General features: G+C 30.5%; 1 protein-coding gene across 1 annotated transcript; it reads right to left on the bottom strand.

Moving 5' to 3' along the window:
- Nucleotides 1-5: 5 nt before the first annotated feature.
- On the bottom strand, nucleotides 6-23524 carry LOC133319706 (paired box protein Pax-6-like). The gene is made up of 6 exons (XM_061524958.1): nucleotides 23392-23524; nucleotides 23039-23204; nucleotides 21239-21419; nucleotides 7570-7831; nucleotides 3535-3577; nucleotides 6-135 (listed from the first exon to the last, which is right to left on the bottom strand). Exons 1-6 carry the CDS (start codon nucleotides 23522-23524, stop codon nucleotides 6-8), a joined length of 915 nt encoding a protein of 304 aa, XP_061380942.1.
- Nucleotides 23525-25359: the final 1835 nt, after the last annotated feature.

Below are 25359 nucleotides of genomic sequence, written 5' to 3'. Positions count from 1 at the left end.
AAGTGTCAAGATGCGTGGTAGAGTAGCGTGGGGGTTGCGGGGGTTGCGGGAGCCGTCAGGGGGTCCGGGGGGACTGTAACGAGGGCGTTCATGCAGAAGGGGACGATAACGGGACAGCCTACCACGTAACCCTGCCTACGATAGCGTTATCGCTTAAAAATGTATGCCCAATAATGGTGTCGTTTCCAACTCGGTTTTAAGGGCTGCTTAATCAGTTGTATTCAATTGGTTGTGTTTTTTTAAAGTTTGATATCAATATTCCAGACACACCATAGACTATAAACAAACAAAAAATACTCGACCTGGATAACTTTTTAAAAAGATTTTTTTTTTGTATTTTTATGGACTTTCTAGATAGGAGTTACCGTAGTAGGATTCTCATATGATCGGAACGAAGTGTTTTCATGAGCGGAGTATTATACAGCTTATCCCTCACGGATGTAGCATTTAAGTGTTTTTATTGTTATATTTATATGCTACAGCATACCAACTGTGGTTTAAATGGATATAAACTACCTGGACTGATAAATAAAAACAGTTTTTTTTCTATGTAAATGAAAAGAAACTTCATGAACTTTCGCTCTTATGCTAACGGGCCTGGTTTATAAAAAATGTTACTTTTAATATAAATAAACATTTTCAAATTACTAAAATATTTAATAGTAAATACAATAACAGAACACGACATACATCACTTCTTAATTATCAGCCCACCCACAGACATCGCCGCGAATATGACACCTCAAAACGCGAGAGGAGGTACTTCAATATTTACACCGTCACTACAGTCGCATAAAGTTCTGAGTCCCATGGCATTCTGTTTGCTAGTGGCAAATGTCATTCGGTGTATCAGCAGCCCATCTGTCAGTTGGGAAAACATTAATGTTTCATGAAGGCACCAAGATCCGTATCAGATAATAGATGTGTCTCTATTTGACGGCACCGAAATTAGTCCAGACGCGTAGGGAGCTACGGTGATTTAAAATAATATACATTAATTAATAATACCAAATTTTCAAATAACTTATCAATAGATATTATAATTGTTGTTTTTATGAAAAAAAAATTGTATATTAAATTAAATTAATTTTATTATTATAATTTTAGTTTTAATATATTCGCCACAGAAAAGATGGCCGCCACGTAATAAACAACGATGTTGCCTTATCGCAAAAATGTCAGGTTGACGTTTCATTGAATCCCCCGCGTCGTCTTGAGGGAGTTGTGTTCGTTATATTTATAACTTATAAGTACCTATATATTAATATGATTGAAGATTGATGTACGTGTACTTTCTTCTATGTTTTATTTTTATTAATATTTAACTCTGATATAAGATATACCTAGTGTCAGGTGAACATTTTGAAAAATAATGTATTAAAATATTTCCAACACATAGCTACTATAAATTCGAAAGTGACTAGTTTTATTGTAAAATATATTAATAGAAGTATTTCACGATAATAATGAAACATGGCGTCTATTTTATAAAGGTAAAAAAAATCACATTTAAATAAAAATCATACAAGAAAAGTGGGTTCGTATGGTTGAAATTTGTATAAATTGAGTTTAATAATACATTGAAATTCATCCGACGTAAGACAAATAACGTAAAAGTCACACGATTTATGAATTTTCCTATCAGCAGTGCGGTCACGGTTCAGCCATTTTGTGAGAAACGGGAAACGACCTTCGAATTATAGATATATATTAACATTTATTTAGATTTCATAAAGGTTGTTAATGTACTTGTATAGATATTCATATAGCTGTATATAATTTTATAAAATATATATGTGCAAGTTTATATATGTGTATACTATATAACTTCGACAGTTCTTACGTCTAAAGTTTCTAATGAGGCTCATTTGACGACATTTGAGTTTGCTCAAATAAATATGTATTATTTGCTCTTCTATCGATTCTACTGACGAATAGATAAAACTATGAATAATTTGTCGTGTATTAGAGTTGTACATCTGTGACCTCTGAAAATTGTATGATTTTTTTAAATAAACATGCTCGATTTGAACAAGCTGTATAAGCGGGCTTGATTTGATTTGCAGTTTATAAATGATAGGTAAGGTACAGGTAACAATGTTTTTATACAATCTGTTCTACCTCTATTCGAGGTTTTTATTACCTACATTTATTCTTTTAAGCTTATATTTGCAGGTAAGTTAAAAACAATGATTCGTAATTTTTCAATATAAATAATTATAAGTTCCTACAAATTCTTTTTAATTTAGAAATTTTGTTGATAATAAATAAAAATTGTTTACTTGGAATGTGTTCCTTTGACTTTTAACTCGTTTTTTAATTAAATACAATATTCCAGAAAATACGACAAAAAATATTATCAGTGACTGTTGAGGTGTGTTATATATTGTGCTAGGTTTAGAAAAATATGCCTTAATATTGTTTATATATAAGATGAAGTCGAAGGCACGGCTAGTATAAAATTTATTATATATACGCATGAGACGTGCAATTCTAACATCGAAGTGAAATACGTAAAATCACATATCTATTAATTTATTTTCTCAAAAGACATTACTTTGTTATTATTACAAAAAATACTTAATTTAATATTTAATTATAATGAATTATTTACGAATATTTTTACTCGGTTTAGGTTCTGTCAAAAGATTACTAAAAACGTTGTAATTTATAATATACGTGTGTCTTTTCATTTATCTACTTACCTATATTTCCTAATTCATCTTATATATTATGAAATATTTATTTATTACGTTAAACTAAAATTTCCAACACTGCATAAGCTAAGGGTGGATAACATTCACTTCGTATATTTATTGGCAGAATACATTTGACTTGAAAACGCATTCAATTAATAAAAGTAATAACTTTTTTATTTTTAACAAATACTCATATAAACTACTTCATAATACTCGGTACTGTTATTCTCCGAAAATGAGAAAAAAATTTCAAGTACTCATTGAATTTTATATATGTATATATGCACGTATTTGTACATACAAATATATAGTGTCATACATTAAAAAAAACGTGTTATAAAACATCGGACATAAGTTGTTAGAAACAAATAAATAATATATAATAACTATGGTTCCTATAGACTTAAATATCATAAACATTTTTATCAATTATAATAATCTGTCAAATTTTACGTTTCATTAGTTCATAGATTAAAAAATTTTAATGTATCTATACCTACGTGACGGTAAATAATTTCTTTAATAAAACCTCCTTTAATATTTTACAGTCTAGTAAACATGTCTATTTTAAAATATCGACAATATTAATACTAAAAATATGTTAGGAAAGTTTTATACAAAATTTAATCAATCCACAATAATTTATTACATGATTAAAGAAATACAAACTGATAGGAGAAGCCATTTTAAATTTGTATTTTAAACATCGTACGTCAGGTACGCCGGCATTATATATACAGTCGTATACGGCCATACAGCTATATACAGCTATATACGGCCATATACAGCCGTATGTGGTATAATTATAGACAAGTTGTTTACTCGCGGCGCTCACCAGGGCGGCAGTAATGCGCGCTCCGCCCACTGGACTTTCAACCCTGGCATTATTTATATGAAATGAAATGATGCCATAATAATTTATATTACTTGTTTTATTACAAACTTACGTCGGATTTCTTTTATTGAAGTCCTATTTTTTACTCGGTTATTTAATTCATTCGAGTTTCTATTGATCTTATATTGTTTCAAACAAACGAATTCAGATCTATTGCCGAGATTCGGTATAAGTGAACACCATGTATCTAAATTTACCTTACATATTTCGTAAAAAAAAATATTTTAAGAAATTTAATATTAATGTTGAAAATATGAACAACTTTCTCAATAGTATGTTTTGATTAAATCTATTTACATATATTTTTACTTTATTTTCTATTCATCTATTGATATTTAAGATGATACGTTGAAGAAGGCTCCGCTTTACTTGTATAGCTATTTTTTTTAAGTTATTGATTTATTTTGATTATATATTCCAATAATGTTCACTCATTAATCATAGTGTAGGTAGGAAGCCTAAAGATAAATTAATTATAGATACAACATATAATTATTATTAGTATTGAAAATATATGAAACATATATATTAAATATTTCAATGAGAAAAAAATATTAAAATGGCCTTAAATTCTTATTTATAACATGTAAGTATAATTTAAATATCATCTCAACCACGACACGAGCAAACAGTACCTACATAGATGTGAGGTAATAACCGTACAAATTAACAGACGTAATTACACACGGGGTTCGTGAAGGGTTTAAAACGCCCCTTAACGTACATTTTAACGTACCATAATCCTGTTACATGCGTTATTGGACGCGGGCCCTCAAAGGTTCGCATCCATAGCCTTATTGTTTGACTAGCCGAATGAATAATTTTTTGATCATGTTGGTACACTTTTATTATCTGTTTGTTTTGTATTTATCTGTAAAATCATTTTCAAATTATCACTATTTCATTTTATTCGGCATTATCGTTTTATATTATGTTTAATGAATTTATATCATAACCATATAATTGTTGCGGAATAAATTTACTTTTTTCAATTTACAAATTATAATAAACAAAAAAGGTTCTATATTGTAGTTATATTTTTATATATAATCTATTATTTGTTTTTAAAGAGGTTTATAATCTGTTAAATCCTTTTTTAATCTGTTTGTCTATGTCCACGGAGCCCTATGGTCAGTTCGAGTCATTCGAGGGTGATGCGTTATTTAATTGCTATTTTGTGCGGAATCCCGTTGTTTTGTCCTCGGCCCTTTTGTTTGTTAGTGGTTAACTCTATTAGGTATTTGAATGTAATTTCATTTTAGGTAGAAATTGTACCACGCCTATTTCAGACTCAATAAAAGAGGTTTTATAGTTGACTAAATTTACCAAATCTTAAAGAAAATTTATAGAGTAAACTTAATCATATAGAGATAAAAACTCTAATAAATGAATTAAAAAGTAAAATTATTGAATCCTATTATTTATTAATAATTAACCAAAAAAAATGTTAATTCATATTATGAAATATTGTCTTCAAACGATTTAAGACATCGAAATAGAAGGGCTAGAGCTAACCATAGCTATTTGGAGCACTTCGCAGATCAAAGGGTTAGAGCCGTCCGCTTTGAAGCGCCGACATACGTACATACATACAAGCTTTATATGTGTGAATTATCTATATAAATCATCATGCCCATATGTATTACATATGTGTGCGTTGTCTGTCTGTCAGTGTGTGATGTGAGCTTTGAAGATTAAATTATAATTTAATATATTTAATTAATTTGTTTTTTGAGTTACGTAAATATTAATGTTCCAACTATTCGTTAATGGCAAGAATTAAACCTACGTTCATTATGACATACGAAGTGAAGAAAAAAGATTTTGTAACTATGCTCTTTACATTTTAGTAGGCAATAGAAATTTCATATCATAGTTAGACATAATACAGACATGATTTCTTTTTAATGAAAATATATGTACCTACCCTCAAGTATACATCTACACACACGTATTTTTTTAATTAATGGCTTTTAAAATTTAAATCTGTGCCTCCAAAAACAAACTTAAGACAAAAATTGTATAAAATAACGTGATGTAGAGTAAACTATGTGGACATTCAAATGAAAAAATATTCTTAATTTTTTATACAGATAAGTATTGGATTTATCCAAATAAGTTAACAGAGGATTTTCTTAGGAAAGATTGAGTAAATATTGTACGTATAATATAATTAGTTTTCTTTGTCATATAACTGAAACTACCTGAATATATTGTCCCCGAAAACTTTGCCAAAAAAATCATGAATTATTCGATGCTTTATATTCAAAGAGGACGTGTGTTAGTCGCTTTTATAAAACATTTTCACACTATTCTTTTAATTTTTTTCCTGTCGTCTTTTTCTGCGTCTGATACTTTACTCGTATAGACATGATTTATTTGACGTATTTGTATGGTAATGTACGAAATGTGAATTTATTTGTTGGATTGTTATAAAGAATGTTTTTTTGTGAATATATTTATATGAATTCATTAATATAATGGGAGTATAAATAACAAGTGGTAACCTGAAATGGAACCGTTCCATTTATTTAGCCACTATAAATATTTAACTAGCAATACATCTCACTAATTTACTACGGAACCCCATGATAACCATTTATTTGGACCCTCAGGATAAATCTCGCGACATTTTTCTTTCTTATCTTAAGAGGCCAGACGCTTTTCCGTCCCTTTTTATCATTATAGTGTCATATCTTCTGTCTCCTTCCATCATTTATCAAAGCCTCCCTTTATTTAGTTTTGGTTCCTTAAATGATTTCACGGTGTCGTACTTTGACCTTGTCTGTGAGCTATTCAAGCTATTGGTTTGTCAGGAATTGTAAGGAATTTTATTTTTGATTCGTCCCTCGATAATGATAATTACTTAAAAAGGTGAAATTGTCTTTGGTACGTCAATTTAATGTCAATGTCAATTCGTTTTGTTAATAGATAATCTCTATTAGAGTATTAAAGAATGTTTAAATTAAATATAGCTCTATTTACCATCAAACGTCTGTATTAAATGTTGCCAGAATATAATCAAAATCACAAAGCGTTTAATCTTGTTACGTTAACTAGCCCGAGGGCTTAGTCCAGTTTATAGTAACCTAATAGTGTGAAGCTCATTTAAATTAGAAATATAAATTATATCAAGAATTTATTTTTCATTTAATGCTATTATTTACAATGTAAAAAAATTATAAACATTTATTCCTCATGACAATTCTATTGCGATTCGCGTTCGAGTCAATCAAAATGGCGTCAAACAGCAATAAGACTAACGTTTATACTAATACGGTATCGAAATTAAAAATTCCATAACTTTAGATTGCAGTTATGCGGAGTTCCAGAAAAATCTTCAAAGCCACCTAATTGGATACAGACTACAGACCACTACAAAGGGGATGTTTGAGATAAAAATGAAAATTAAATCTTCCAACCGGATGAGCAGAGTAATGTTTTTGACGGTACTGGAGGCGCCCCTTAGGGGGGGAGCCGCAAATCGACTATCAAAATGCCGGCGAAAATGTGGACAAAAAAAGTTCTGTTTCCACGCAGACAGTGTGACCAGGATTGTTTGCCCTTTTTTGCTGTTTTTTTTTAATTGCTCGTCTGCAGCCAGTTATGAGTTTGTTCGTGGATCTAGTTAAAAAAGTCATGTGCATGGAGGATATGTATCGATGGATTTTAACTCGATTAATTTTAGTCTAGACTTCTGTTTTGTATCGTCTTAAAAGATGTTTTTATAAATTTCTCGCCATTAAGCTACACAAAGCATTGCTAATATAATAATTTATAAGAATTTAGTTAGTACACATTTATCTAAATATAATTTATTGATTTTGACTCGCTTATTTATATTTCGTTCTGCATTTTTTAATATTATTATTAATTTACAGCAACCATGATCATTGAAGACGAAAATGTCTTTCATGAAAACAGAAATTACTTCAAGTTATAATCCGTTTACATATAAGTCTTTGCAGCACTGACCTTTCTTCATGACCGGCAGTTCTGTGCCGTTGCAGCCAATAGCCTGAGGTCCAGGACTCAAGCTGTGTAGTTGGTAAGGTGGTGTTCTGGTGTCTATCTGCGTCGGCCAGGGCGACCTCGGCCACGTCGGAGCCGATCCCGGGGTACCAAGTAATCGCAACCGCTCGTATACAGGCGTCGAACAGTCGTTGGATGGTTGCTGGTTGCTTGACTTTTCTTTCTGAGCAGCCAGGTTTCGTAACACACGGTTTATTGAAGAAACCTGTTTGAAATTTAATACTATTACAATATATCATTTAAAGTAATTATTATATAAGAATAAGGACTTCAATAAAGCCTGTATACAAATATTTTTTTAAATGAAAGTAATTTGACATAAAATTTTATATAGAATTTATATAGGAAATAATCGAAGGCAAAATTTATCGATACGGCCTGGAGTTGTGCCTGTAACCTCCGGAATATCAATATTGTTAACAGTTTTTATCTTTTATAATTGGGTGGAAGAGTTTTATCGATAATGATGTAGAGGACAAACTGACAACATGCGGTCAGAGAGGCGTGCACTAACGCTATCAAATATAATCAATTATATTTACCAGAAAATTCATAATACAAACAAAATATTTTAAGCAATAGATTATTGTTGTAAAATTAAAACGTATATATTCCTTAAATGAAACAAATATGAAATACACCTCTGTTTGAAACCTGTGTTGTATTTACATATGTTGATAGACGTGTTGTTTTTACCACAATTATTTCAATAACTATAATATAAAATTTAAGTAGTAATAGTATATACATATTGCATTTTTAATGTAATATAATACACATTAGTTGATAAACGGACAGGCCACCCTAGTTAAAAAGTAAGGAACCCAAGACATATCGGGCCTCAGCGGGCCTACCAACTGTCACTGTCATGTGACAGCGCGCCAAACGGACGTAGCGCGTAACTTAGACGTAGGACAGGAAGGCAGTAAGACGATAGAATGTAACTCGATACGCAGCCGCGGTGGTCCGCCCTGTCGGCTGAATGGCAGCTGACGCGATGCCCGATCGACCGAGAAAGCGCGGCACGTTCGAAAAACTAACGTGGCCGTTTTTATACTGTATGATTGACTTTGATAGTTGACAGTTTTTTGACACAGATAATGTTGTTTCCGTTTTTTTTTGTTTATTGTAATTCGGCTTGAATCAATTAATGAGGTTATTGTCATTTATATTATTCTGTTAATGAATGAATCAACTTTGATGTGCTAATAAATAAATTGTGTAAAAGTTTATCGCTTCGGATGACGGATGATAGAGTTGTTCGATGAGAAAATTATAACAAGCAGTCTAATTAAAAGTCCGTGATCTTAGTTTCGACTATTCGACTAGAAAAATGTTTCTGCGAAAGGGTTTTTCGAGTTTGAAAATAAAATGAAACGGAAATTTATAACAAGCGACGCAACAACAAAGAGTTGACAGCCAATGAGTCGCGCTAATTGAATGTTTTTTGATATTATATTCAATAAATAAACGGACGATTTGTATTGCTCTTGTTATTTAGTTAACAGCAACAATTTATTTTGATCTTTTAATTAAAAATCGTTTTCAAACACCATTAAAAATGTAAAGGGACGAGAGGAGGATAAACAAAAACGAACTCAGATACGTTTAAATACACTAGGTTCTGTTATATTGAAATAAAAATATTATGCATAGTCAAGCGACCCGGGTGTGGCCATGTGTGAAAAACGTCTGCGCAGTGGTCGTTCCGGAAAAAAAAAAAAAAACTCCACACAAACCTGTAAATGTTCTTAATTCGATTTACACGCCCATTGACTTGCGTCCGCGATTGTACTTGCTTAATTCACCAATTAGTAAATAACCCTTTAATGAAATATGTTTATATTCGTGTGTACACATGAATTGATTTTCTTTAATTTTTTTTTTATTTATCCAACAATGGTTTTTCATGTGATTACACTCAAATGTGGTTTTGTTTTTTATTGCCGTAAAAAAAAATATAATGCATTCGTCGCAATACGATTTAAACTTCTTATTGGATGGGATTAAGGTGTTTAAAAGGATAACGTCAAAAGATATATATATATGAAAAAATCTATGATGAAATAAAAAACATATGTTCAATAGCCTAGGCTTGTTCCCGCCATATTGTTTTTTTTTTATTCAGTTTCATTACATTTAAGGATGCTTAGTAGAATGTAATTTCTTTTAAACAAAACAAAAAATATGTCATTTTTGTTATAACAAAAGGTAATATTGGGAGTTGATGAAGAACAAGTTATCATTTTGGCCAGTGTTTCATGTGAAGATAATGAAATAGAAAAAAGGTTTAAAAGCAGAATAAAAATGTTATACAACTTGTTTAACATCTCTAAATTGATATTTATAGTAATTTATATTTAATGATTATGTTTAATCAGAGTAAGATGGCAGCTAAGTATTAGTTCGATACAAATCACGATTAAAACTAAGATTTAAAGGCAAAAACTTACACAGCTTTTAGCTTAATTATATATTAATGAATATATTAAAATATAGTGATGTTGTAACTGAAATGAAGTTAAAATTTTTGTAACTGACCAATCAGTAATAGTAATTAATAATAGTAAGTTATCGAAAAAATAATAATAACAATTAAAGTTTAAGTGACATTATATTGATTTTTGTAAAGCCGTCAATATTTCTGTTTTAATTTTAAACTTATTACGACTTTATATATATCGTTATAAATAATTATATATCATTTAAACGGAGTATATTTTTGGGAAAATAAAAAAATGAATACTAATATTATGAAATTCTTTTTCATTCGAAATTAGTTTAAGTCATTGTATTTTTTCAATTTGAACAAAAACATAAATACATCAGAATAAAATAAAATTAAATTAAAAATCTTATGAGGTTCCGTACACGATGTTTTTACGTTTTTCTAATATCCAATATTAATTCATATCGGAAACGTGTTTTGTAAATATAAATCCCATTATATGCACCTAACGTACGGTACAGTAAAAATGAAAGGTGCCCCTAAATACCGGGTGAGGTGAGGCGCAAGAATTATCTTATATTTGCTCAGACTCCGTGAACGTAGGGCGAGAATACTTTTCAATAAGCTTAAAGAGCGCTTTTTTTTTTGCGAGACCCATCTTGTAAAGAGCGTTGTGTAAAATGGAGCAAATAGAGGGTCTTTATCGATTTTATATTTCATTATATTGTTTGTAATTTAATTAATACTATGCGAAAATTTTCGCTTGTATTGACATGTTTATAGATATACATATAGGTATATATATATATATAATGTCGAGTGAAAAAGCTCAGAGCCGGTAGTGTTTCTGTCGTGTGAAACAAAGGAATGATTTAAAAATATGTCCGTCGCTATCTTTGGTATTGTTCGTTTAAGTTTAAAATTATAAAGCGAATAATAAAAAAAGCAGTGCATTACTCCAATTGTCGGATCGTAGCGAGGGTCTCACAATAGGCAACCTGCTGTGTATTGTGCGACGAGTCGGCACTTTGCGAGTCAATATTTTGGGTGACTTTGACTTCAAATCTCAAGCTGCAACGTAAGCGAACAACTGCTCACCTTTCCGTGATATATTTTTTCGCAATCCATTGATCCAGTCTTTGTTTGTTTTATAATCAATCGCGAAATTGGAATGCACGTACGCTTACATCGGCCATTGTTATTGAACTTTTCTCATATGACGTTGTTAATTTTATTAAAACATTAATTAATTCTACCTGCAATCGATTGTATATTATTTGTTATGCATTTTATAAAAATTTTCATTAATATTTATATAATATGAATTCGTTTTTGCGTTGTAATATGAAAACGGCTTCTATTATGCTCGCTAAGTTAATTATTTCTTCCCATACATATCAAACATAATAAATTTTCTGTATAATCGAAACAATGCGACCGCACAACGCCCCTGTACGCCTTCTAGAAAAAAATATCACCCGCCCATGTCAAGACACAAGTCAACACTTAATTCGATATATTCCCACGTTGTGGATATTTAAATTTAATTGTCGATTTACTATTCAAAGAAATGGGTCAATAAAGGCATTGTTTGATTGACTTATAGGCAGTTTGTCAATAAGACGCGACGGGGTGGTACAGAAGTATGAGGAGTTTAATACAATTGAGTATTCAGAGACGTTGTAATGCAACCGTTTATTAGGTGCTTTCCCATGTTTGTAGAATTAATTGATTCACATTCGTCGTTTCGACGCGAGAATAGAAATGCTGTTATAAATATGTCGCAAAAGACATACATGAACGCTCTGTTAAAATTCAAGTACGAGTCCGTGGAAAATGTTTATTTTAATAAGTGTAAAAAAAGAAATGTATTCATGCGATCACAGATAATAAATAAAAATATCCGCTGTAAACCTTCGAGTCGACAGATTTTCCGCTAGACGGATGTTGCCAGAATAATAAATCCCAACAAACACACGGACGGGTTGGCGGAAAATTGATTATTGATTTGTTTTATATTATTTTATGGATAAGGGTGTAATGGATGCGTGACTAAGTAATTGTCCCGGACAAAATGATACGTGTCTTGACGCGGAAATTGATTCATTGTCATCGAAATCAATTGACATTGACAGCTGGTCTCTAGTTACAAATACCGGTCAACAGATTATTTATTATAATAGTATAATCTACATTCTTCATTTTATATAAATAAAACACTAATTTATAAGTAAATATTATTATAATAAAAATGTTCTATTAAAAATAAAATTCCATTATTTTAAAACATTCATAATGAAGTGAAAACAGCCGTGGGGTCAACACAATTAGATGGCATCGTCTTTGAGAGTCAATCAAATGGCAAAAGTCGATTGTATTTATTTCTTCAACCGCTCAAGTCAATAATGATTATATTTTAATGACAATAATCTCATAACTATTAATAATAATATATAATAATAGTGTATTATTTAGTACTGTACGGGGATGAACGCTCGAATGAATCACAATTATAAATCCAACGGATTTTTATTTTATGCCCAGTTCTATTTTGTTATAGCATTCGTTACTTTTGTTGAGTCGCGTTCGGTTTGACGCGTGTTATAGTAAATAGGTTGTTGAACTTTTGACAGGAATCTGCTTTGTATTTTTTTTTTATATAGTTTTAACTATGTAGGATGTATGTATGTATGTATCATCATGATGATGATGAGGATGTATGTATGTATGTTTTTTTATTCATAAAATATATATAAATGAATAAAATAAAAATATATTTCATCACAACCATCAGAAGATATACATTCTCTTTCCCTAATAATAGATAAAATTTAAATATTCGATACATCCCTCACGATAAATGTAATTCTCCCTCACAAATGAGCAAACATCGACAACCGTACGTGTTATTGAAACCTAACACTTGCGAATCATAATTACATACAACTGACACACAGTAATCACCGTATTAAATCTCGCAATAACCGCCAAAAAAAAACCATAAATATTCAACGTTTGGGATAGTGTTATTACATTTAATACCACCCTTGAACAACAAAAGCCCTTAGAGGACATCGTTTAAGCACAAAGCATCTATAGCGGCCACTGAATAAAATTATAATAAATATTGCCAGAGCGAGACGGATGATTTTTATTGTGCGACTGAAAGAGATAGAGGAGGTCATCCCTAAATCCAGTGTTACCACATTCGTAAATCCACTAGGTGACAATACAGTGACATGTCATTTGGGGCATTCTTTGTAGGGTCTGTAATAAGTCATAATTCATGATAACTCGAAGGGTATAGTAATGACTGTGAATACTGATTTAGATAACCATTATTTTGTAGATTTGGCACTGTCAGCGCTCTCCATGGGGATGGTGGCTGTGAAATTATTGTAAAATGCCTTTAAATTTTGGTTAACAATCCCCATATTCCGTGTGATTATTTCCGATCAGTTGATTTTGATTGATGTCCAAAATGTTTTTGTACTAAAAGAGAATAACGTTTTAAATTTAGACGATAATTTAAGAAACTTAGTCATAAAATGTATATAGCTTGTTAGAATTCTATATTTAAAAACGCGTACCTAATGCTTACTTAAGTGTAATACTAGAAAAGAGGTTATACTTATAGGAACTTTGAAAAAAAAAATGCTCTTTAACAAAATAATTGATATAATCAAGAGAGAATAACCGCTGATATCTGTGTAATTTAAATACACGACAGCAAATTCAAATTAAATTCCCTTAAAGAGGCTAATGTTGTATCAAAGAAAGCCTAAACGGATGATTATGAGTCTAGTTCGTTTGATGTTCAGCCGACCGAGAGGGCCTAAGAATGCCTTGAGCCTTGAGTGTCTTCAACTTATATACATGCCTGAGGTACGTGAATTAATAGGCACTCTATATACTATCAACGTTGTATATATATATATATAAATTCAGGCGTATATATAATAGGTAAGATATACGGTAGTCATATGTTCATACATACTTGTAAGTTATATATATATATAAAGTTATATAGATTTGTTTTTCTTAAGTGTTATCTACCACAGTGTTATTTATAATGTGCATTGTATTTCAGCAATGTACTCAGTTATGGTACGAAAAATGTTAATACGTTTGCTTATAAGTAATTTTTTTCAAAATGTTTTTTTATGTTGTTTATTATGTTAGTAAATGGAAGTAGACGAGATATTATTATTTTTAAGTATATTTGAGTTTCCCGATATTTATTTATTATTCCCGAGACTTTTCTTTTAATATACAATGAACAGATTTCTTATCTCTATCTGTTTTCTTAACATTCATTAATGCATTACCTTCCTTATGACTTCACCCTTGTATATAGTATATACATACCTTTTTCTTATAACTTATCTGCCGGCTGAAATTCCATTGCAATTTGTTTAGAATTTCAAAACTAAGAAATGTACGGATAAAAATCTGTGCAAAACGATTTTACCGCCTTAAAAACTTATAGATCCGATATTTAAAAAAAATTATGTCTCGGTAAAATTTTTTTTGTTTATCAAAGATATTATTTATATTTATAGATATTATATATCGAAATAGAAATTAATGTTAAACACTATATTTGTTACTGTGTATTGTTTTACATTGCAGTCACGACTTTTAAGCAATAAAGCGTGTATTTTTTTTAAAGCAAAATCTCATTTGGTCCGGGGGTCGGCCCCCTCGCATTCAAATATTGGCATATGCTGTGAGTTTTACGGAGTTTTAATTTTAATCCACTCTATAAACGATAGTTGTGATCCTTGAATAGGTTGTGTTTCATCGATGTTATACGAATCAACATCTGGCAGGGAAAGCCAGGGTACAGCGTTATGGTAAATAAACATTTTAATGATTTAAAGAAATATAAACTTAAAATATTCTAGATTATACAATTCATTTTCGACTGATCGATGTTTGTAAGTGTTTCATGATAAAATAGTAGAGCCTTACCACGAGTACGAACGGTTAACTTTAACACAGATAGTTTCGTTGTTGCTCATATATAAATCGTATTAATTTTTATTACTATTTAAACAAGCTTAACTTAGTTAAGGTATGAAACAGCTGTTAAGAGATATAAATCGATTTTTGTTAAACTGCTGTTATAACATCAAAGCTCATAACACTCGAGGACTGGTTTGATTAGTTTAAAGGATCTCAGTGAGCAAAACTGCGGACAACAACTAGTTTCTTAAAAAAAAATATTATATATTTCTCTTGAAATATATTTATGTCATTCGAATCGCTTTCTTGGAATAATAAAATATATTATCATGAAATTTTCACTCCATACATTTAAGTTATTTAATTTTCCATTATAATATAATAGAAATTAAATCAATCAAAATATAAATCTGTAACGGGACGTTAAAACAAAAATTTGTAACAAAATTTTAATCAGTCAACACGCTGAGCTTAGCCGTTTTATAAATCACAGTAAACAGTTATTGTAACTAACAATGGATTCCGTGGAACGCTAAGCCTTGATTGGCTAATGAATGGTCTAGCCGTTTGAGCTAATGGCTGGTATTAGCCATATCCGATATTGGATTGCTTTGATACACGCCACAAAAGGCTTATCGGATACCGAAAACATTAGCACTATATACATTTTATATAACATTAGTATATACATATTTTGTAATTTAATTGATACAAACTTTAAGGTTTTTTTTTTAAGGCTTAAACTTTTAATGAGATCGTATAAAGTAATCAGTATCTAGAATATTTTAGTGTTAAAAATATCTGCACAGAAGTTGTATGTGATTCCTGTGCATAAATGATAATTTTTTTTTTTAAATCATGATCTAAGTGAACAGCCTGTAATTTTTTTTCCCTATATTGATGTTCATCGCTATCTGCTATTTATCCTGTCACGTATGTTTCGTTATATTGGTGTAGGGTTAGCAGATAAATAATAAACAGATATATATATGAAATTAAATAAAGATTTAAGTTTTAGAGTCATAGTTACGAGATTAGTTGCATCCTTAGTATGCATTTATAATGTTTTTGTACTGTTGTAATATATAATGTTGATCCCGATTTAAACATATTTTCTTGTTAATTTAAAATAACGTTTGACATCAATTAATTTGAGGCAAATTAGTTTTTTTAAATTTCTATATATTTTTTTTTATGATCTCATTTACAACGAATCGTGTAATATTTTGCCAATGCAATTCTATAGCACATACCTACTTCATAGTGATAACAAGTGGCTTGATCACCCTGTGTGTATAAGGATGAGAACCAAGACACCCTATTCTAAAGTTACCAAATATATTTATCGTAAAGAATTAATGAAAATTTCAAACAAAAAAGGAATTAAAACGTTAAGTTTTGTTGCGTTAACAAGGACTAATTTTAATTATGTTATTGTATAATAAAAAATATGTCCATGTAGTACGTATATAACAAAAAACGAATGATTAGAAAATAATGAATGAATGAACGAATGACTTGATATTCTCTTTCTAGCGATACACTTCCAAATATTCCTTTACCGAAGAAATTAAAGCGTTTTCAAGTCAATGATGGGGGGAATATTACAAAAAATTACATGTTACAAGCGGACACGTGCCTGGCTATACTTATTGCGCATGGCTTCGTTCCCCTTTACTTATCCCATCAAATGTAACACATATAATGAACCTTATAAACAAAGGTTTAAAGTCCACTTTGTTAATATAAAACACTATTGACGGTCTTAATGCGCTGCCAATATTGTATTTTGTATTGGAAAATATTTTAAAATCGTTTAAAAATGGAATACGAAATATATTTTATTTATATTATTTTATTTAATTTAAAAAAAAAAAATCTTTTATTTTCAAACGCAAAATGTTTAATCCCATTTTCATACGCAATACTCGTACGTCAAGTGCTAAGCAAATTACAATACGGTTTGAGTTTAATAATAGGTTATTGTAGAGAGACACGTGTCGATAACATCATCAAGTTTATTGAGTTGTTAATATCCGAATTAAATCACTTTATACCGGATTAAGGCGGATCTGTATAGTATTATCCTATAAGTAGGTATGGTAGGGTTATTAAGAATTTGTGCCTACCTACAAATGAAACTTGGGTTTGGAATGCATTGTTCTGGATATTATACACAAAAATATGTCTTAACCAATTACATTTAAGGTTATTTTGTTGTAACACATATTAATTTTATTCAATATCGTGAGCTCATTTTGATAAAAAAATAATAATTTCCTACAGATTATGTTTGTTGCTCCTTCACGTTGAAACCGCTGTACTGATTTTAATAAAACTTTACAGTATAGTAGATTAGACATTAATATGAGACATAGACTATAATTTATTAATTCATCTTGCGTAGCTTCCGAAGGATCAAGTTATAAGCGTTGTATTGTATATGAAGTCACGGGAAGCAGTCTAAATATGTTGCTTACTATTGGTTGTCATATATATTGTTTTAACATAGTTAATACATTTCTCTATGAGCCATATTTCCAAGTCCACGTAGATGAGGTTTAGGACAAAAAGTTGTACATTATATATATTATCTGACGTACAACTACATTGGTGTTAAGTTTTAAAGCGTCAATCAAGCGCTTTTCGCTGGGAATGTATAAGTTTCACATCCTTACATACTATCTACTTTATTTAAAAGTTTGTATTGCTGGTAGCGCTGTTTTAACATTTAATGTTCTGATCACGATTCCACACAACGCCTATGCTATCATGAACAAAGATTTATGAGTGAAAAACTTTTAATCAGACTGTTTGGCTTTAGCTGCAAACTTGTGGTAAGATAACAGACATGTTTATTTATTGGGAAATAATATATGAATTATTTGTAATGGAGACTTTGACTTAGTTAATTAAACTATACTTTTAGTTTTTTTTACAGTTGTCAAATCACAAATGGGAATCCGCAATAGTTTGGACACAATCTTAGCCCGCGGCGTCGTATGTGCGTGTCACAAGCAAAGCAAGGATATATTTATTTGTTTATCTCATTATACACTCAACTCCAGTAAGCATCGGCGAATCGGATACATTACCCTAGCATTCGTAGCTTTTAACTAACATTCATACAAAATAACCAAACAAAAATAAACCTAATCATTTACAGTATAGAATCTAATTTCGTCTCATCATTATTTAGAATATATATTATAATGCCACACGTAGTTTGTACCTTACCTTATAATGTATAGAGTCTAAATTTCTATGTGTATATTACAGTGGGGTAAATGAGAGTATGTAGTACCCGGGCTAGTCGCGTGTTAGACACGTGTTCGCGATAATCTGTATCGTTGTTGCAATTTGTTCCGTCCGTGAGATCGTCATCTCAGATACAGTTTAATGATATTTTAAATCTGTACTGTTTATTGGACCGTGTGTAATGATAATAGTGTTATTTATAAAATAATGTTTTAATACTAGGACTGAAGTATCGACTGCGTATAACGAAATTAGTATGGAAATACAGATACATAAATAAATAAATAAATAAGTAAGAATATATAAGAAGAATACGTAAGAAATTTGTGTTTCTCGTATAAAATTTAATATTTTTATATATTAAGATAGAAGAAACATTTGGAGTTGGTACAACTTAATTAAAAAAAAAATTAAAAATACACACTACAGATCCACGAGAGATTTTATTTCAAAAAGTTGTCGGCTGAATGGTAACGATCGTCGCCAAAAAAAAAAAACTGTCCAAAGTGACAAGAAAATATCGCCATATAATAAAATAAAGTTGTCATCCCCATAGGGTCGGAGCGTGCTAAACGCATTAATTTACCCCGTATTTAGTGGACCGGAAGTGATTTGCTACGGGAACTAGCCGCCAAGTGACAACCCTAGCTCTTGGACTGTCAATTAAATGTAAACTATGTTATGATATATATTAAATACATTTTTCTCTGACATCGATTACTGACGATTGAAATTGAACCATATCGTATTGCATTTGAGTTGAAATTCCAATGGTTCGTTTCATATCATTAGAAAGGATTACTTAGTTGTTGAATTTCAACAAAATAAAAATATTAATAGATACTGCAGTGTCAAATATTTTGTCTTCAAATAATATAAATATTCATAAGTGTTTCACGTTACTTGATTTATTAATGTATACAATATGAAGCGATGTTAAGTTACGTGTATAGACATATGAGTTCATATTATATAATGTAACGTCAGCAAAAAAGCCTTACAGAATCTTAGTCATTATACCCGAACATTTTGAATGAATTCATTTTTCACCAACTATTATTTCATTATTGTCATATTGATTTATTAACAATTATACTTACTTTCACGCTTAAAGCGCGCACGATCCTAATATGTAATCGAAAGGTACGAAAGTAAACATACTAAATTTATTTTTATTCAGGATATTTTCATTCAAATCATTACGTATTGGTCCATTTGATGGTAAGAACCAAATATTATGCTGACCGTACAGACAGTATATAAACACAGAATACCTACCACCCTCTGATAACTTAAAGACTTTATCCCCTGTACTGGAATTTTTACGGCAACAAAAGCCTTCATATTTTCTTTATTCATGCCGTGTTAAAATCTCCCCCCGAAAAAAGAGAACGCCGTCCAACTCTTTCGCACCCACCCGATGTATATACACCCATCCCTTTCTCTGTCTTCGGTAATGTTTTTCCCCGATCTCGAAGGTATTTAAATCAGCTTCTTTTTAACCGTCAGTAACAGGGTGATGGCGCGAATTTCATTATTAATTTATGTTAAGCACCAGTTTCTGTCGTAAAGATGTTTAATAATTCCGCTGTCATTAAAAACGTTATCAGTTATATATTTTTTTTTAATCGCCAACACGCCGTTTGGCAAAGGAGTTGAGTCATAAAGCCGAAGCGATAAAAAAAAGGATTTAATGTTTTTTTTTATTAGCGTTATTCAGCCAAAATATTTTGATCTATTTTTATTTCGTGATCATTTATAATATAGTAAAATATAGTATTTGATATATAAAATATTTTATATATTTGAATATAAAATATTGTATGCAAGAAAATATTTATATATTGATATTTCGATTCAAAGCATCCTTTATAACGTACGGCGATGTCTCTGAAGGGAGGATATTCAAAAAAGGGAAAAAAATGAAGAAAAAAAGTTATAACGTCATATTGTTTTGCGAGAGGGTGGCTTGGAGGCTATAGTGTCTGAAGATAAGGCGTTATGGGTTATATATAATCGAACCATAGCTATGTCGGAACACCATTGTGTTTATATTCATTCTTTTCTAAGACTTCGCTTGATATTTGCTTCCATTTTTTTTGTATCAATTTTCCTGTTTAGGTGCATATATAAAAATATTTATTTATCATACACTAAAATGAATAGTTTTTAATTTATGACTCTTAATTTATTTATTTCTAGGTATTATATTTTTTTTATACGAATGACCCATGTTCATGTAAATAAATCATGTATAGTTTGGGACATCGTAATTTTTATATACCTCAGAATTATATTCACCAAGCCAAATCTAATTACCTATTCATAGCTATTACAATGTACAATTCTGTTGCATTTCTTATTATTTTTTTGTTTTTGTATTACATTTACTAATTTCCCAATATCTTCGTATCTTCAATGTGATGCTAATATTATAATAATATTGCATATCGGTATATATTATTTCATAAGTATTAAAAGTTACGACAAAATGCAGATAAGTTAATGAGATATTATTACCAAGTATTAGAATTAATTTCATCGGATTTAATGTTATTGTAATAGTAAAATAACATATTATCAATCGTATGGAAAATTTTATATCATTTACAATTGATCATCTTGAATATTAAATCGTAAAATTTGGAAGCAAAATAACATAACATAAGATAGAAGAAAATGTATTCTAAAATCATATATAAATGAAAATAAGATTCAATACGACATTAAATTCTTTATCTGATTATTATTATTATTATTATAAAATGTAACCAAAATGAGTATTTTTAACTTTGTTTTCGTCACTATGTGTTAATACAGAATGCTATACGCAATTTGGTAGCGATAAACTGAAAAAGATCCGTGTGTTATGAGCCTAATTTGTGGGAAGATGATATTTTATAATAAGTAAATTAATATTCAAAAATATATACTCACGCTTGGAATATTATCTGACGTGCAGACACCCTCGCTGAGCAGACGGTCCCTTATCTCCCAGGCGAAGATGGATGGACATTCTCTCTTGTACTGGGCTATCTTGCTAACAACTTCGGCTGTAGCCACACGGGGCTTGGAACCGCCGATGGCGCGCGGTCTTATGGAACCGGTCTCGTAATACCTAAACGTAACACAGTTTAAGATATCTTATATGTCCAGGTGCTACAAATCAATACAATAATCAAGCGTTTTTTAACCATTTTTGTTATACTATCTTTTATTATAACATAAAAACATTTAATTATGAAATTTAAATGAAACTAATATTTTTCGGATCACTTAGCGTTACTTTATTATTATTATACTACATACTAACGGCGTTTCGGTTACTTTGCAGCAACCGTGATCATATCATCTCGTCTGTCCGTGATCACGGCTGCTGCAAAGTAACCGAAACGTCGGGAGTATGTAGTTTTTAAAAGTAGTAAAATAACTCGTATTACATCCGAATATATTAGTTTCATTTAAATGAATACTCGCGAAAGTCTTAGATCTCATTATTTCTGAAATATTTAAAGTAGAGTCAGCTGTTTGTGATTACATTGAAATAATCGCGTAGTAGCCACATTTCTCTACGTGTTCATACAATCTTACTGGGTGGTCTGCTGGTGCCAAAAAAATATTGATAGCTATTATTGATTTCGTTGAAATAAACTGTGGGTATATCGTATATCTAGTGGCTAAAATAAGGTAAAAAACGAGGAAAAATAGCGACGAAGTTTGACGCGAAATGTAGTTTTGATAACAATATAAAAATTAATTAACTAATTTTCATTATTGCTCGAAAGTATCTTTATTATATTTTATATCATAAAAATTTCATTACTATAAGAAATGTTTATATAGAATTATATTGTATTTAGTTTATATGTTATGCTGAACCCTGAGTTAATAGGAACTAGTGATGGGACTGGTGTCGTATTGCGAAAGGTATCACGTTCAATGCCCGGCCGTAAGTTTTTCGCCCTGTTGCCCAGCTGACGGCTGTTATACGTTTACCTAATTAGTAATTTTATCTAACTTTAGGGTTTAATTAAAAAAATACTAACCAATAATATGCTAGCAAACGTTTTATTATATTAGAGGACATGATTATTAAACTGCTATATAAAAATATCGATAATGATTTTTTTTTATTAAAAATGTTTAGACTTTAATGTTTAATGAAAAAAAAAAAGTTTTATGGAGATATATTTGGTATATATAAGTATGATTTTAAAGTCTTAGAATGTATGCAACTCAAGTAACATTGAGCGACAATTTAACCGCAGAAGTTACAAAAGAAAAATCTATTGACGTACGTGGCGTGTAAAATACTTGGTGTCACTTTACCGACCTTCGTAAGCACCTTGTATAAGCCGACACAATAAAATACACACCACTTGATTATAAAATGTATACAATCTTATCCCATTACATTTCGGTCGGGTTATTCCACTAGTTCTAGGTGGTTACATTCTGTGGTCACGGCTAGTCGGAGATGGTTTAGAACAACATATTTGGGATAGTTCGTTGTTATGTATCGACCGTGACAATTGCGGTTGGAACTTCTGTATCATTTATTACTGACTAAAAAATTATATTGGGTAGAAGATGTAACTCACTTTTTAACAAGGGCCCATAATACTCGAAAATTTTAGATAAAAAGCCTATCGTTGTGATAATGTGTGTGATTTTTTCGTTTTAATAGCAATTATTACGGTTGCATGTTTTGGTAATGCGTAGCTTGTTGGGTCTCACCTTCCCAGTATCTTGGAGACGCATCCGTTGCTGACTTGGAGTATCCTGCTGATGTCGCAGGGTCGTGCTCCGGAGTGCGCCAGTTCCACTATCTTCTGCCTCGTGGAGTCCGGGAGCGGTCTGCCTCCTACAAACACGCCGCCGAGCTGGTTAACACCGCTGTGACCTGTCCACCACAAGCCTTCTTACTTCTTATCACGTCACAACAACACTTGTGGTGCAGGTTTATAACGAATCAAGTATTCGCATTACAATTATAATATTTTCATATTAATTTGTTTGAATCAATTTTTTTTTCTGCCAATTTGTGTATTATTGATGGTATATAAAATGGTGGTCACCATTACCTTTACCTTTGTGCACGAGGTCGTCCATGCGGTCCAGTACACCGTCAGGTGGCCAGGGGCTGATTGGCGCGAGCTGCTGCGCCGGCAGCATTGTATACACACCGTACTCCTCTATCGTGCTGGCCTGAGAGCAATCCATTTAGATTTTTTTGATTTTAATCTAACCATCACGTGTGTGGGGATTATGTGAAAAGTATATTTGATTTCCACGGAAACGGGATAACCAGAATATAACAAAACTCCGATTTACTTATAATAATATATTTATATTATACGAATGTGTTCACTTCTGCGAGCATCACATCAAAACAACATGATAAATTTCAATAAATCTTTCAAAGTAAGTATATCTTAAATCCTTTATTTTCATCTAAATAAAAAGTAATGAGATGTATCTATTCAATATAATCTTTAACTGGTAAGAGATAAAAAATTAAAAGCCCTATATGTTATATGCGTGTTCTTTTGTACATACGAAAACTATTATGTGAAACGTCGCGGACAAAGTCGCGGGTAACTGCGTAGTTTATGTTACGCTTTATAATATATTATTTAAAAAAAGGAATAAACCAAAGCTAGAATTGCTGTATCATTGTGATGAAAGAGTCTTAACTATTAGTTTCATTTAGATGAATAAAACCCGCGAAAATCTTAGATCTCATAAGTCTTAACTTATTTCTGTATGAGGTAATAAAAATACGGTATAGCATTTTCAGCGATCATGATTTGACTATAAAAACAATTCCTTGAGTTTTTTAACCGAGACTTAATATTAAAATTTAATGTAAGTAAACTAATTTTTTTAGATACTACGCGTTTTTCACGTTTAACTAGGTGATCCCGACGTTTCGGTTACTTTACACTTTACGGCAGCCGTGATCACGGACGGACGTGATGAAAGTGTCTGACACGAAAGTGTTGTGTAGTATCCGAAAAACTTCGTTTCATTTAAAAGATAATAATAATAAAAGAATCATTATTATAATTAGTTTTGAGAAAATATAATTTTATATTTCCCTGTTTTATAGATATGTATTTAATAACTCTCCACTTCTTCGATTAAATATTTTGCTGTTGATAGGGAAAAAAGAGATATTGTTGATATAGGTACCAAATAAATATAATATCATATGTTATCAGAAATTCATGTTAAAGAACCTTCTCGAAGATTCTGTGAGAAAAGAAAAAGTCATTTGTATGCAGGATAAAGAGCTTGTGCCCTTGTGCTTATTCAAGACAAAAAAAAAGCTGTATGAGAGAGGAATGCGTTTGTTTTATTTTTTAATTTATTATCAATTATTAAGATATTTTTGAATTTTTTCACCGATACTTTTTCATTCAGACGTTTTTTTATCGAACTTGTAAAATGATTTTCATGTATATGGATATGTTAAGAAATTTCATATAAATAAATAAAACGAATGTTTTTCGGATTAAATTTTTTAAATAATTAAATAAACGTAGTTATTACGAAAAATATTAGTTTTTTAAACGAATACTCGCGAAAGTCTTAGATCTCATTACAATAACTTCCGTATCTTCATTTCAATCGAATTTTCTAGAAAATTTCATATTTAACTCGTTTATTTTACACAACTGATGGTTATTTTTGAAGATAGGATTTATACCAAATGATTATTTAACACGTTCAAAACATATGTATGTTACAACTTACAGTAACATGGACCTCGTCTACACCCTCTATATATACGACCTCTTTTGTGTAAACCTGTATAATTTTATCAAGTACATACGTTTTATTTATAATGTTATACATATTTTCTATAATTTTGTGTTATCGAAAGTATGGCAGTAATTTATTGACAAAAAAGAAAAAGGAAATAAAATTGCTTCTAAAGATGATTGCTTCATATCGATTGAAATTAATGTAACGTAGAAAATTCTATTATTAGGTATAAAATATTATTAAAATGAACTTTGACACATTACATCATACATAAGGAAGAATCGTTA

This window comes from Danaus plexippus, chromosome 26 (genome assembly GCF_018135715.1).
Source record: "Danaus plexippus chromosome 26, MEX_DaPlex, whole genome shotgun sequence".
NCBI lineage: Eukaryota > Metazoa > Arthropoda > Insecta > Lepidoptera > Nymphalidae > Danaus > Danaus plexippus.
Note: the sequence above shows the minus strand (reverse complement) of the source record. Positions and strands in the feature narration are given on the sequence as shown.